Source organism: Lactuca saligna, chromosome 1, assembly GCF_052625555.1.
Source record: "Lactuca saligna cultivar CGN05327 chromosome 1, ASM5262555v1, whole genome shotgun sequence".
In the NCBI taxonomy this organism is placed as follows: domain Eukaryota; kingdom Viridiplantae; phylum Streptophyta; class Magnoliopsida; order Asterales; family Asteraceae; genus Lactuca; species Lactuca saligna.
In genome coordinates this window covers 86,159,549-86,173,997 of record NC_136417.1, presented here as the reverse complement: position 1 = coordinate 86,173,997, position 14,449 = coordinate 86,159,549, and the positions used below count along the sequence as shown (strand labels likewise).

Below are 14,449 nucleotides of genomic sequence, written 5' to 3'. Positions count from 1 at the left end.
ATATATATATATATATATATATATATATATATATATATATATAGAGAGAGAGAGAGAGAGAGAGAGGAGAGCGTTCAATCGAGAACATTTGTTAACGCGAGAAGTTTGAGAAGTTTGAATTTACATAAGTTCATTTAAAAGAAAAGTTAAATATAAACGTCTAAACATTTAAGAAATTTGAATTTATAATAAAAGTGAGATAAATAGTGAATTATTAAAATTGACATTTTTTTTTTTCTCTTTTAGGTTTAAAAAATTAGATAAATAAAAAAAAAAGAACTTGATGAAATTTGTGTATTTTAAGGTCCTATTTGTTTCTTTCGCCCTGTGCCCAAAATATGTTTCGAACGACCCTAGATGTTCCTACTGGATATAGTGTCTAAGTCCATAACTTTATTTGGTATGTACTTGACCCGACCCAGCATGGTCCATTTGGGTTGCATGTCATTGCAATACTTGGATAGACAAAATGAGAGAAAGTACACTTGTTATTATTAATATATTATAAGTTCTAATATATTGATAACAATATTATTTAATTAGTATTGATCAAGTATTAATCTAGTATTAATTTGGTGATCGAAGTGAGACTAATTGAATATATAGGGTTGATTATGACAATCATCAATTCTTTTATGGTGGATTAATGATCCATGGTTTATGGGTTTGGTTATAATCATATGGAGCTCCATGGATAGTCCATGGGAGTTACAAACCCATGGGTCATGAGAAATGAAGAGTCATGACAATTAGGGTTTACATTTGTAACTCCTAATTATGACACATTATAAAAGAAACCCTATAGCATGCAAAATCAGCACTAGTGTATTCATAAGAGGGCATAACCGATTTTTGAGGCTAAGTGACATTCTCTCAAGTTATTCCAAGTTTGTAGTGTTGTGTGAAGCATTTGAGGCACAACATTTTGGGTGCTAGGCTCACAAAGTCTTGAAGGAATCCAAACAACAACAAGGTATGTATTTCTACTAGTTTTTATGTTTTATGTAATCCCCATGCCATGCTAATTAGGAAATAACCTTGAAAAAGAATTTTGCATGTATATAGAGAAAACATAGATTCAAGGTTATTAGGGTTGCATGTACACTTAGGAAGTGTTAGAATGCTCAAAACCCATCAGTGGTATCAGAGCCTAGGATTTGTTTTCTGTATACTTGATGCAAACTGCTTGAAAAGGTCGAAAATCTGCTCTCTGATGACTGGACTCACCGAGTTCATGGGGAGGACTCGCCAAGTCCATGAACAAATTCATCCTACTCGTCGAGTAGGATAATGCACTTGATGGGTAGGAGCGTGCTGGGCCGCTTTTCGTGTTTTGTTGCTGGAAATGGATTAAAATCATTATCCCAATCTATTTTGGACTTGTAAAATATGTTTTTCAAAATGATAACGATTGATGTATAGACATCAATTTACTTTCATGTATATACTATTTTTAACCAATGGTCTAGAATTACATGAAAACATAGTCAAGTTCAATAAATTACATTAAATTAAGACTATATATTAAAAAGAATTGAACTTAGTTCACAAAAGATGTCCTCTGATGCACTTTGATGGTTAGAAATACAACACCAATTCTGCATCAGATACCTTCAATCCCTCCATTGATATTGTTGTAGCTGAAACACCAAAACCATAAGCAAAACATCATAAACCCCACCTGTCAACAAGTAGATATATACATTTTCAACATGTTACATAATCTTGAGTTAAGTGAACAAGGTTTCGTAACACATCAGGAAGAGTCAGAAACGTAATGTTAGGGAAAGGGTAAGGGCTATCTAAAATTGGAATCTCTGACTTATTATCATTTAGATCAGACAAAAACGGAGAAGATCAACTTCACAACCATGGGAACATATGGAATCGTCTATAATCCAACAACCAACCAATTACGAAGATTGATCTAACACAACTTTACCAGGTAACTACTTTCTGCATTGAGTATTTTAGGCTAAATTCATGCCTCATCTGAATGGCAAAATGAAAGCAATTCCCCACCACAATATATTAGAAAAAAACAAGTGCAACAGGAAGCTAGAACAATAAAAAAAAAGTTTGTAGAAACCAACAGAATAGAGAAAAACTACTTTGCTCCCAAATCGGCAACCCGAGGAAAAGGAGGTAATGAAGTCTTTAATTCAAGAAACAATATCAAAACTATAAGCATAGGCTCACATAACATATGAATTGTGCATATGGAGCCTTAAGCTAATAACAGGGCAGCACCAAAAAAATCAGTTGAATTTCAACAAAATAACACTAGGGGCAAAATGGTCAAGTTGGATCTGAAGGGAGGAATTTATCTCTCAGCCACCCAATTAGCATGAATGAACACCCTATAGCACCAGAATAGCAACTAACTCTCATGAACGGGCATCCATCCAAAGGAAAATCAGCAACTCAACAACTTTTTAGTAAAATTTGATCAAAAGTCAAGACGTAGGTCATGAAATTCTAGTGGGTAATAACTCTATGGCACCAACTATGAATATAGCTAGATGCAAGGTCCACACCAAATACCCTTGAAGAGATTCTGATTCTAGGTTCTAAATATAATTACCATTTCTGGGATTGTTTAGCTTGATTTTTTTTTATGTAATTCCACTCAATTACAAACATGTGTACAGCTGAGTTGAAGTTTTGTCTTGTGTGTAGCTAGGAGGGTAACGTTGGAAAATTTGTTCAATGTCTTCACTCTGCAGACATGAAACACATCGTCAGTAAAACAGTATATCTATATTCTAAACTTTATCATATCAAGATATGCCAAAAGGCCCAAAACCAAATACGATTATCATAAAAAAATATTGATTTTTTAATTTAACATAGGAGAAAAAGATATAAGATTATCACCAAATAATATATGAATTTTAAAACTTAACAGATCATGAAACAAAATCTTAACAGATAATGATAAAATCTTTTTGAATAAATAATTTATCACTGATTGCTGGGATTACTTTAGCAATTTATTGAATTTATTCGACCATTAACGCATAGAGAAACCCAACCGGAGACAACAAAATGCAACTAAGTGTTTAATCCTCTATTAACACACGCAGAAAATCTAAGTCAAGGAAGATAAAAGCTGCTTGGTATGTACCTCTTAATTTAATTAAGTGCTTACTTTCAATTGATTTACACTTCTTTACACAAGTTTATTGTTTATTTATGCACACTGAATGCCAAGAGACACCATACGAATGTGATAGCAAGTGAAATTTACAACACATATTTCTTTACAAATCAGTATGTAGTTTACTCTTATTAGATGTGCCCTTTTCTGTAATTCCACTCGTTTTTTTATTAAATCAGTTGCATACAACCATCATTATATATATATATATATATATATATATATATATATATATATATATATATATATATATATATATATATATATATATATATATATATATATATATATATATATATACAATTAACTTTAAAGTGACCTGATTTATGCTACTTTGAGTTGGAATCAAGAACATGAACAAAATAGGGACTAACCTGATGCTATGTTGATGATTTAGATATGGAAATCTCGTCACCTGTATAGGCTTCTTATTTTTTTCCTTCTTAGAAATTATCTCTCTTCTTTGTGAATGAATTGGTGCTTGCTTATATGGGAAAAAATCGTCCTTAATTATATAAGGAGGAATGAAAAAACGCATATACACAAATATATACAAAGTCAATAGTGTTGATGATCTTGGATTTTTGGCGGGAAATTAATTGATGTAATCCCGCCTTAATGTAAATGGAAAGTAATATGTAATTGTTTATTGAATATATAATATAAGTATTAGCTATTTTTTCTTTTATTTATTTTTTAACTTTGTTGATGTTGTTAATTTATGACTGGTAATAGTGCGTGGTTATTTATTTTGAGTTTCATTATAAGTTTCCAAACAAATTTCATTTAATATATATATATATATATATATATATATATATATATATATATATATATATATATATATATATATATATATATATATATATATATATATCCGTTGTTCTAAATGCATTGTTATTATACGTTTCTATTTAATATATATCAATTAGATAAACTATTTTTGATTACTCATATAACAAATAATATGATTTGTTTGAGTATTAAAACCCAATCAAAATAACAATGGATTAATAATAATAATAACAATAACTTATTTTATTACGTAATTCGTTATATGACTTGATTTACTGTTTGTTTGAATATTGTAAGAATATTTGTTGAAGCTTATTGAATCATCAAATAATACATTACTGATCTTGTCTATCGAGTGAAGATAAGGTATTTTTATTACTTTCAAACACTCGGTCATATTTTCGTAAGATTAAATTTGTATTAGGTAAATTACAAATGCCTTTAGATGTATTCTTAGTCCTACATGCATGTTATTAATATATGGTTTATGTGATAACAGATGGATCGTAGTTATTGGATGTATAGAATTAAACGTTCATGTGATGAATATTTGGCATGTCTGGGTGGTTTTCTTAAAGCTGCAGAGGAACATCGGGTGAATAAAGGAGAAAGCTACATATGGTGTCCTTGTGTAGATTGTCAGAACTATCATATGTACAGTGATTCTCCTAAAGTACAGGAACATTTAATAATCATGGGTTTATGAGAGATTATATATGTTGGTCACGACATGGAGAGACATTGGTTAATGATAATGAGGTTGTTTCAAAGTTTAATAATGATAATAATGATTCAAACAATGACAAGTACGATGACTTCTCTGGAATGTTACATGATTGGGAGGACAATGTCGCTGAAAAGGATTATGAAAATTTTCAACAATTATTTGATGACTCAGAAAAACCGTTGTATACCGGGTGTATGAAGTATACCAAATTATCTGTTGTTTTGAAACTATTTAACCTAAAAGCAAACAATAGTTGGAGTGATACAAGTTTCACAAATCTTCTAAAGCTTTTAAATGATATGCTTCCTGAAGATAACGAGTTACCTATTTCAACATATCAAGAGAAAAAACTAATGTGCCCAATGGGAATGGAAATCGAAAGAATACATGCATGTCCAAATGACTGTATGTTATACAGAAACCAGTATGCAGATCTAGATAAGTGTATCACATGCGGTACATCGCAGTATAAGAAGAATAATCATACAGAAGAAACCAATGATGTGAAAAAGAAAGGTCCACCTGCTAAAGTATTGTGGTATTTGCCTATTGTGCCTAGATTGAAGCGGTTATTTGCAAACGCCAAAGATGCAAAATTAATACGATGGCATGCTGATCGTAAAATAGACGAAAAAATAAGACATGTGGTTGATTCCCCTCAATGGAGAAATAGTAATTCCAATTTTAAAGAATTTGGTCGAGAAATTAGAAATATTAGGTTCGGACTTAGTTCTGATGGAATTAATCCATTTGGAAGCCTAAGCAGTCGTCATAGTACATGGCCGGTTCTTCTTTGTATCTACAACCTCCCACCTTGGTTATGCATGAAAAGAAGATACATCATGATGTCATTACTAATTCAAAGTCCAAAACAGCCGGGAAATGATATCGATGTTTATTTAGCTCCATTAATTGAGGACATAAAAAAATTATGGAGTCCGGGTGTCGAAGTGTATGATGCATATAGTGGGGAAAATTTCCAACTTCGGGCCATGATTTATTGCACCATAAATGATTTTCCAGCATATGAGAATTTGTTTGGATACAACACAAAAGGAGCAAATGCATGTCCAATTTGTGAAGATGATACACAATCGTTATGGTTGACAAATTGCAAGAAAAATGTATATATGGATCATCGAAGATATCTTCCAAAAAATCACCCATATCGCAAGAAAAAAAAGGTGTTCAATGGTAAAACTGAGGAGAGGACAGCAAGGAAACCATTACGAGGAGAAACTGTATTTTCTCGTGTTGAAAATCTAAACGTGACATTTGGAAAATTCAAAGGTAATGGTAAAGGAAAACGTAAACGTAAACGTACAGGTACAATTCCTCCTAAAGTTATTTGGAAGAAAAGATCTATATTTTGGGAGTTACCATATTGGAAGCACTTGCAGGTTCGCCATTGTCTTGACGTTATGCATATTGAAAAAAATGTTTGTGAAAGCCTGATAGCCTTATTGTTGAACATTAAAGGAAAGTCAAAAGACGGGATTAATGTTCGAGAAGACATGGTTGAAATGGGAATTCGCCCCGAGCTTGCTCCTATTAGGAATCCTGGAAAGCGTACGTATCTGCCAGTAGCTTGTTATACCATGTCAAAGGATGAGAAAACAAAATTTTGTAAGTGCTTACATGGTGTAAAGGTTCCATCAGGCTATTCTGCTAACATTAAGAAGTTAGTGTCAATGAAATAACTAAAACTATTTGGTATGAAGTCCCATGATTGTCATGTTTTAATGGCACATATGATTCCCATTGCAATTCGTGGAATACTACCGGACCGAATTCGACACACAATCACAAAGCTGTGCTTGTTTTTCAACATGATTCATTCTAAAGTTATTGATCCCGAGGTATTAGATTCATGGGGAAATGATATTATCTTGACATTATGCCAACTCGAGATGTATTTCCCACCTTCATTTTTTGATGTCATGGTTCATCTAACATCTCATATTGTTAGAGAGATAAAGTATTGTGGGACAGTATACTTACGATACATGTATCCATTTGAGAGATATATGGGCGTCTTAAAAGGGTATGTAAGGAATAGACATCGACCAGAGGGTAGTATTGTTGAAGGATATGCAACAGAGGAGGTAATTGAATATTGTACTGACTATTTACAAGGTGTTGATAGCATTGGCATTCCAAAATCTCGACATGAGGGTAGACTTGTAGGGAGTGGGACTATTGGACTGAAAAAGATCATTCCAAATCGAGAAGACTTACAACTTGCACATTTTACAGTCCTACAACATATGACAATCATTGCTCCATTTATAAATGAGCACAAAAGAACACTGGAATTGTCAAATCGCGGTAGGAGCAATAGATGGTTGGTTAAGGAACATAACAAAACATTCTCACAATGGTTAAAAGACAAAGTGAGAGCAGGTTATGGCATCGACAGTGTGGATCAAGCTGTAGTACATCTAGGGAATGGTCCTGAAGATTTTGTGGCAACTTACCAAGGATATGACATTAATGGTTATACATTTTACACTAATAAACAAGATGGAAAAAGTACACTTCAAAATAGTGGTGTAACAGTAATAGCGCCAACTGAAGTATATGGAGATAGTCATGATACAAGGGTGAGGATCGCCAAAGAATCATACTATGGCGTCATTCAGGAAATATGGGAATTGAAATATGATTCCATCATTATACCTATGTTAAAATGCAAATGGGTTGACAACCAACGAGGTGTTAAAGTTGACAATGATGGTTTTACAGTTGTTGACCTTTCCATAAACGGATATGTATCAGAACCATTCATCCTAGCTAAACAAGATACTCAGGTATTCTATGTTGAGGACCCAAAGGAATCGGGAAAGCACATCGTTATGCATAGCAAACGACATATACTTGGTGTTGATGATGTTGTGGACGAGGAAGAGTACGACCAGTTTGATGAACTACCCCCATTTTCTATCGGCATTCCATCTTCAAATGATGATGTTGATGACACCACTTACTTACGGTCAGATCACAATGAAGGAATATGGATATCATAACCCACACCTGGGGAAAAATGAAGAGGATTTGAGTGAGGTCTCAGACAAAGATATGATTGACGATGAGACGTGTCATTATATAATATGTTTTAGCGTCGTTTGAATTTTAATTATTTATGTTTGTATTAATGTTTTAGTTTGAACATGTTTCCATGAATGTTTTTTATTTTCATTTGGATGTTTAAGACTTAAGTTTCTAAAGTTCGGATATGTTTGCATCAAGAATTTATTCATATTTAATTATCAAATTTATTTACGGAATCTGACCCACGAACCCAAATATGGCCCACGAACCTATGAACCCAAATCTGACCCAATAACTTATGAACCCAAATCTGACACAGGAACTTGCCAACCCGTGAACTTATATAAATATGTGGGTTGACAGGTCCTATATGGGTTTATATTCTAAACCTGCCAAACCATGACCTTTATAGTTAAATGGGTCGTGTTCGGGTTGGTATATTTTGACTCGCTAACCCGCAACCCATCAACTCGATCACGACACGATTGTCAGGTCTACTTTTAATCATATGGTGTTGTTTAGGAAAAGAAAACTTAGGCGTTGTTTGGTTCATAAAATGTTGCTAATGGAATTTGAACTGGAATTGGAAAAGGAATCTGTCAGGAATTTGAATCCAATTCCATATGTTGTTTGGTTGGCATGACATGGAATTTGACTTAATTCCAAATTTTGTTTGGTTTGTAGGAAATACAATTGGAATTCATGTAAAATAACAAAATTACATTTTTTTGGTCTATTTTTCAAAAATTTACATTGTTTTATAACTTATATGTAAAGATACACTATATATATATTATAAAAACAATAGAATTTTGGCAGTCGTGGCAGTGGTGGTGGGGGACGGTGGCGGTGGTAGCGACAACAATGTTGGGTGGCAGTGACGGTGGTGGTAGTGGTGATGGTGGCGGTGATGACAGTGATGATGGTGTTGCTGGTGGTAGTGGCGACTGGTGGCAGTGGTAGTGGCGACTGGTGACAGTGGTAGCAGTGGTGGTAATGAAGATGGTACTAGGATACTTATTCATAATTTTAATTTACATGATCTTATCTAGGGTTGTTTCGCATGTCACTATAAAAATTTAAGGAAAGGATATCATCAATCCGTGACCTATGTATAATTAACTGGGTTTGATCGGGTTGGTATATTTTGACATGCCAACCCGAACATGACTCGATTGCACAACCTACTTTTAATGATGTTTAAAAAAATCTTAATATTTTTAACGTCCATTTTATACAAAAAAGTCCTAAATTGAAACCTGACTCGTTTACAGCTAATCAAGCTGAATTTCATATTTATTATATATTAGAAATGAAGATTTGGATCCATCGAACCAACCCTATACCGTACCGACGTCAGATCAAACCAAGTTTTTTACTCAATGGGCTGGTTTCAAAAAAAAAATTACATATTTTTTTGTTAAATGAATACATTATTTTTATAAGGATATATATTAAAAGTTCAATAAGCAAAAGGTATTAATTGAAACTTATATACAAATATAAAGGACTAAGCTTGAAAATTTCAAGATGAAATCAAATGTATACAGTAAAAAACAAATCAATCATTTACTTTTTAGATTTAGTCTTTCGTAAGTTTTGGTAAATTTTTTGGATATCCCGCCATAACCCGCCACAAAATTTTGGTAAAATCAAAACCCAATCACGTTGTTACTCCTACACCTCCCGTTCTTCTTCACTGCATCAAGCAACCGGCGATTTGACTACCTACCACACCATCAGGCTGTGCCTTAACAAGGGATTCCTCCTCATCGTCCTAACTATAATCTGGTGCCTAAAACCCTTATCTTTTCCTCGATTTTCCCTATCCCCTACCTCATATCAGGAGGTCGCCAAGTCATTGCTAAGGCAACATTACTCGCATACACGACTCTACATCTCGATTGGTCCTCTTCCCCAAAACAACAGGACAAAATTCTTCAGAGCATCTCTCCTCTCGTAAGTATACTTCCCGATCATTTAATGTTTCCCACCGTCTCCTAGAGTATCGTGAATTCTTGTCACGAAAGATGTATGCTATTTGAATCACTTTTTGTTGATGAACAATTATAGATATCAGTTGTATCATCTTCCTCGTTGGTTATGTTTACTTTTTATTGGTAATTTATCATTTTTTGCTTTAGATTAAACTGATTTGAATGGTAATTTGTTGCTTAATCACTGATACGAACACCTCCTGATGGAGATTTGCCATCTCTAATAAGGTTGTATGAATCACACGCTTCCTTTTTAATTCGATAATCTGTTTTGCTTAAAGGATGTTATATGTACCTGCTACAATGATTATAATAATTAAGTTAACTATCGTTAACATAATTTTTCATTCAACTGAAACAAAATTAGCTCTAAGGAATTTGATTGTTTTGGCCCTAGAAATTTAAAATTAAAATCCGATTCATCTAACACTTAGCAGCACATCCAAACTTCCCTTTAGTCTCATGGTTTATTTGGTAGTACCTGATAATGTTATCAGTGTGGTCAGAGGGTTAGGTTTCTTTTTCTCTTTTTGGTTTTGATTTACTTTATTAAGTACATAGATTCTTCCAAGTGGGGTTAAACTTTTATTTTATGAGATTACTGCATAGGCAAGGCATCATAGGGTTACTATGTTTCACTGTTTGGCCCCTGTAGTTCTAATGCTTATGTCTCATGTTCTACCCCTGCAATGATGGGATAAGATATTTCATTTTTAGACTCAAAACTAATAGTGTTATAGGAATACAACATTAAATGGTTGATTATGTTGTATATATTGATTTGATTTGATGCTGTTTTTAAAGTAATTAAAAAAACCTGTCATCTAATTGGCTCTAGAAAAAGCGTAATAGATATCAATCAAACGAATTTGTTATAATGGTGCTCATGGGTTATTTACACAACCATACAGTTACTAGCCTGACTACATATAAATATCAATCAAACGACAAAGTAAGCATTATGAATTGTATCTCATCTCCAGCAAAACATTGTAACTATATATAACATCTGTACCAGTTTATGCTATTCTTTTATTCTCTTGTCTTACTTACTAGATATGTTTATATTTTGGCAACTAATAGTGTTATAAGAATACAACATTAAATGGTTGATTATGTTGTATATATTGATTTGATTTGATGCTATTTTTAAAGTAATTAAAAAAACTTGTCATCTAATTGGCTCTAGAAGAGCTTAATAGATATCAATCAAACGAATTTGTTATAATGTAACTCATGGATTAGTTACACAGCCATACAGTTACTAGCCTAACTACATATAGATATCAATCAAACGGCAAAGTAAGCATTGTGATATCATGTGAATTGTTTTTGTAATCTGTTCAGGTAGGTGGTTGAGCTATTTGCAAATCATCTACAATAAAGATGATGAATGATCAGCCACAACAACAACCGGTGCCACAACCACAACCGAGGAAAAAAAGAACAGCCACACGTCTAAGGGATATAACAGAGCCACAAGAAGTTGAATTTAACTGTCTTGGTCAGCATTGTGGCGATAATCAAAATAAGTTCGCCAATGACTGCGGGGTTGTTACGAGAAAGTTAATTTCTATCGAATATCTGACTTGGAAGAAAGTGCCAGCAAATGAAAAGGAGAACTTATGGTTGACCATCAAGGTTTTTAATCTAATACACATTACATGTGCTTTCATTTAATTAATATATGTTACTAATAGTTTTTTTTTTTTTTTTTTTTTTTTTTTTTTTTTTTTAAATTTTATATAAAAAGAAAATACAAAAACAGAAACGTTGGAAAATCCATGATGAAAACCGCAAATCATATGTGCTTATGACTTGCAACCACAAGTGGAGATCATACAAAAAGAGGCTTAAAAAGAATTTCTTGGTCAATGAGAATGAGAGAAATCCACTTGAAAGCTACTCATATCTGGAAAAGACTGCATTGCAAAAGTTTAAGGAAAGAATATCATCAACGGAATTCCAGGTTAGTAGGATATAATGTCTCTTGATAATATTAATCATTATGTTCCAGTTTTATAATTGTGGTTGTTGTTTTTTTCGGCAGGATATAAGTGAGAAAGCAAGGATGAGTTCAATGTGTAATACGAATCTAGCCCGAGTAGGCCCACATGGTTATCGGGGCAACAAAGCTAAGTGGGAACAAGAGAAGGCATCGGGTCAGTTGCCGTCACAGTTGTATGAGATAAAAAGCGAGCGTTCATTAGATTATGTGTTGGGGAGAAGATCTAAAAATGAGTCAGGGTCAAAAATAATACCACCTAACATGGAACCCATAGTAAAAAAGCTTGTAAGATTGCTCTTAATTTTGTTTTTTAAGATTTCGTTTTTAATTTTTTTGTCCAAGTAATTGTATGACTGTAATGTTGTTTGCATTAACAGATAGATGTCCAAAAAGAAATATCCGAAGGTGATTTGTTGCTGGGTTCCGGAGAGGATTTGTTGACTAAGGCAATAGGACCGGAGCACCCTGGTCGTACCAGGGCGGTGGGGCATGATATTGGCTTAAGAAAGGGGATGCAAGGACTTGACAAAAAAAAAGAGGAACGTCGTGGACAAAGATGTTGTTAGTAAGATGCAGGCGCAGTTAGATGAAACAAAAACCCAATTGGCAGAGTTAAGAGCAATGCTTGCGAAACAAGAGTCTAGGAACCAAGTCCCGAATAATGTATGCTTCGCTGTTCAAAACAACTTGATAGGATGATTTATGGAGAGTAAGGATTAAATATGATTTATTAATGTATTATGAGAATAGTATATTAAAGGAGAAATCATATTGTTTAATTAATATTAGTCAATAATTAATTGGTAATTAGTTTTGTGACTAAAAGAGATTAATTAAACTTAAGGGACTGGAATTGTAATTATAGGATAATTGCAATTTGGGCCATGGATTGCCTTATATTAAGGGATGGACGAATTCTAATGGGAAACCCATATGGAAATCGTCCATGGGCTTAATTAAAGGAGTCTATGGGTTGCTTAGGGCTTAAGCATCCAAATTAGGGTTTCCTTGTTAGATAACCCTAATAGCCCAACTATATAAAGACCCCTTAAGGCTCAAAAACGTGGCTAAGCTTCTTGTAAGGGTTTACACACGTTTTTGGCAGCCTCCAACCTCTCTCCTCTTCATCATCTTGCTTATGGTGTTTGTGAACCATTAGAGGAGTGACACTTGTGACTCTAAGCCTTCCATAGTCAATACAAGGAGATTTGGGATTGTTATTGCTACATAACAATCAAGGTATGATCTTAAACCTAATTACATGTTAATATGATTACTTGCATGCTAGAATTAGGGTTTATAGTCTTGGATTCAAAGCATGTACAATAGAGAAACCTAGATCCAAGCATTAGGGTTTGTATGAGCACATAGGATGTCTTATGACCAAAACCCATCAGTTACAACCAGTTCCGGGTGACCTACCACATGAACAAGGAGGAGGTCACTTTGAGCAAACTTCAAGGCTCGTTGAGGACTGCTGAGAGCAACCTCAAAGATAAATCTGTTGCATCAACTCCAACTGCTGCCCTTGTCCTGGCTATTAGGTAGGAGAAGGGTAAAAAGAGGAAGGCTCCTTCCAAGAGCCACCACAAGGGAAGTCCCAAGATGGCACTCTTCTAGTGGAACCAAGGCTAGTCCCGCTGCACCCTCCTCCAACATGAAGGATGCAGAGTGCTACTACTGCATGAGAAAGGGCATTGGAAACGAAGTTGCCCAAAGTATCTGCAGGACATCAAGGATGGAAAGATAAAGCCATCTTTCACAGGTACTTATACTATTCAATCTAACAACTCATCGCATGCTATTTCTTGGGTTCTTGATACAGGATGTGGTTTTCACATTTGTTCTGATTTGCAGGGCCTAATAAGAAGTAGGGATGTGGAGCATGGGAAGATAAAATTGATCATGGGGAACACAAGAGTGTCACCTGTCAACAAGATCAGAGTTTACTCTTTAGTGCTTAGTAGTTGGTTAGGACTAGAGTTGAACAGTTGTTGCTATTCTCCAGAAATGGCAAGAAATATCATTTCTTTTCATGGTTGATATAAACAAGGTTTTAGATTTTCATTTGATAATGAAAAGGGTTCTATTAATGCTTTCTTTAATGATGTTTTCTATTTTGAAGCATTGCCTTGTAACAAAATATATGAAACTGTGATGGTTGTAGACAACTTAGGAAATGATGTGTTGTATATCGATTCTTCCAATGATTTGGCTAAGGAATGCTTGTGGCATTTTTGTCATGGACATGTTAACAAGAAACGCATAGGCCAACTCCAAAAGGATGGAGTATTGGAGTCATTCGACCTTAGGGACAATGACATGTGTGAGTCTTGCTTACTTGGAAAGATGACCAAGTCACCCTTCACTAGTACTTGTGAAAGGGTGAGATTTTATTGGATCTCATACACACCGATGTGTGTGGGCCCTTTAGATCAACCATAAGGGATGCAAGCTGCTTCTATGTGACTTGCACCGATGATTATAACAGGTATGAGTATATCTACTTAATCAAGCACAAGTCAAACCTTTGAAAAGTTCAAAGAGTTTAAGCAAGAAGTGGAGAAAAAGTTGGTCAGGAAAATTAAGATGTTTCGATCTGATCGAGGAGGAGAGTACCTTAGTCTTAAATTCCACGACTACCTCAAGGAATGCGAATAGTTTTGCAATTGACGCCACCTAGGACATCGCAGTTGAATAGTTTGGCTGAG

The 14,449-nt window shown here is 34.1% G+C and overlaps 1 protein-coding gene and 1 long non-coding RNA gene across 3 annotated transcripts; one reads left to right on the top strand and one right to left on the bottom strand.

Moving 5' to 3' along the window:
• Positions 1–1,501: 1,501 nt before the first annotated feature.
• Positions 1,502–3,664, bottom strand: LOC144999938 (uncharacterized). 2 transcript variants are annotated; one of them, XR_013661056.1, is made up of 3 exons: positions 3,535–3,664; positions 2,585–2,720; positions 1,502–1,681 (listed from the first exon to the last, which is right to left on the bottom strand). It is a non-coding gene; the product is annotated as an uncharacterized LOC144999938 (long non-coding RNA). The 2 variants fall into 2 exon arrangements; XR_013661057.1 differs by having other exon boundaries at positions 1,502–1,640.
• A 993-nt stretch (positions 3,665–4,657) lies between these two features.
• On the top strand, positions 4,658–6,382 carry LOC145009415 (uncharacterized). Its single transcript, XM_078968115.1, has one exon. It carries the CDS (start codon positions 4,658–4,660, stop codon positions 6,380–6,382), a length of 1,725 nt encoding a protein of 574 aa, XP_078824241.1.
• Positions 6,383–14,449: the final 8,067 nt, after the last annotated feature.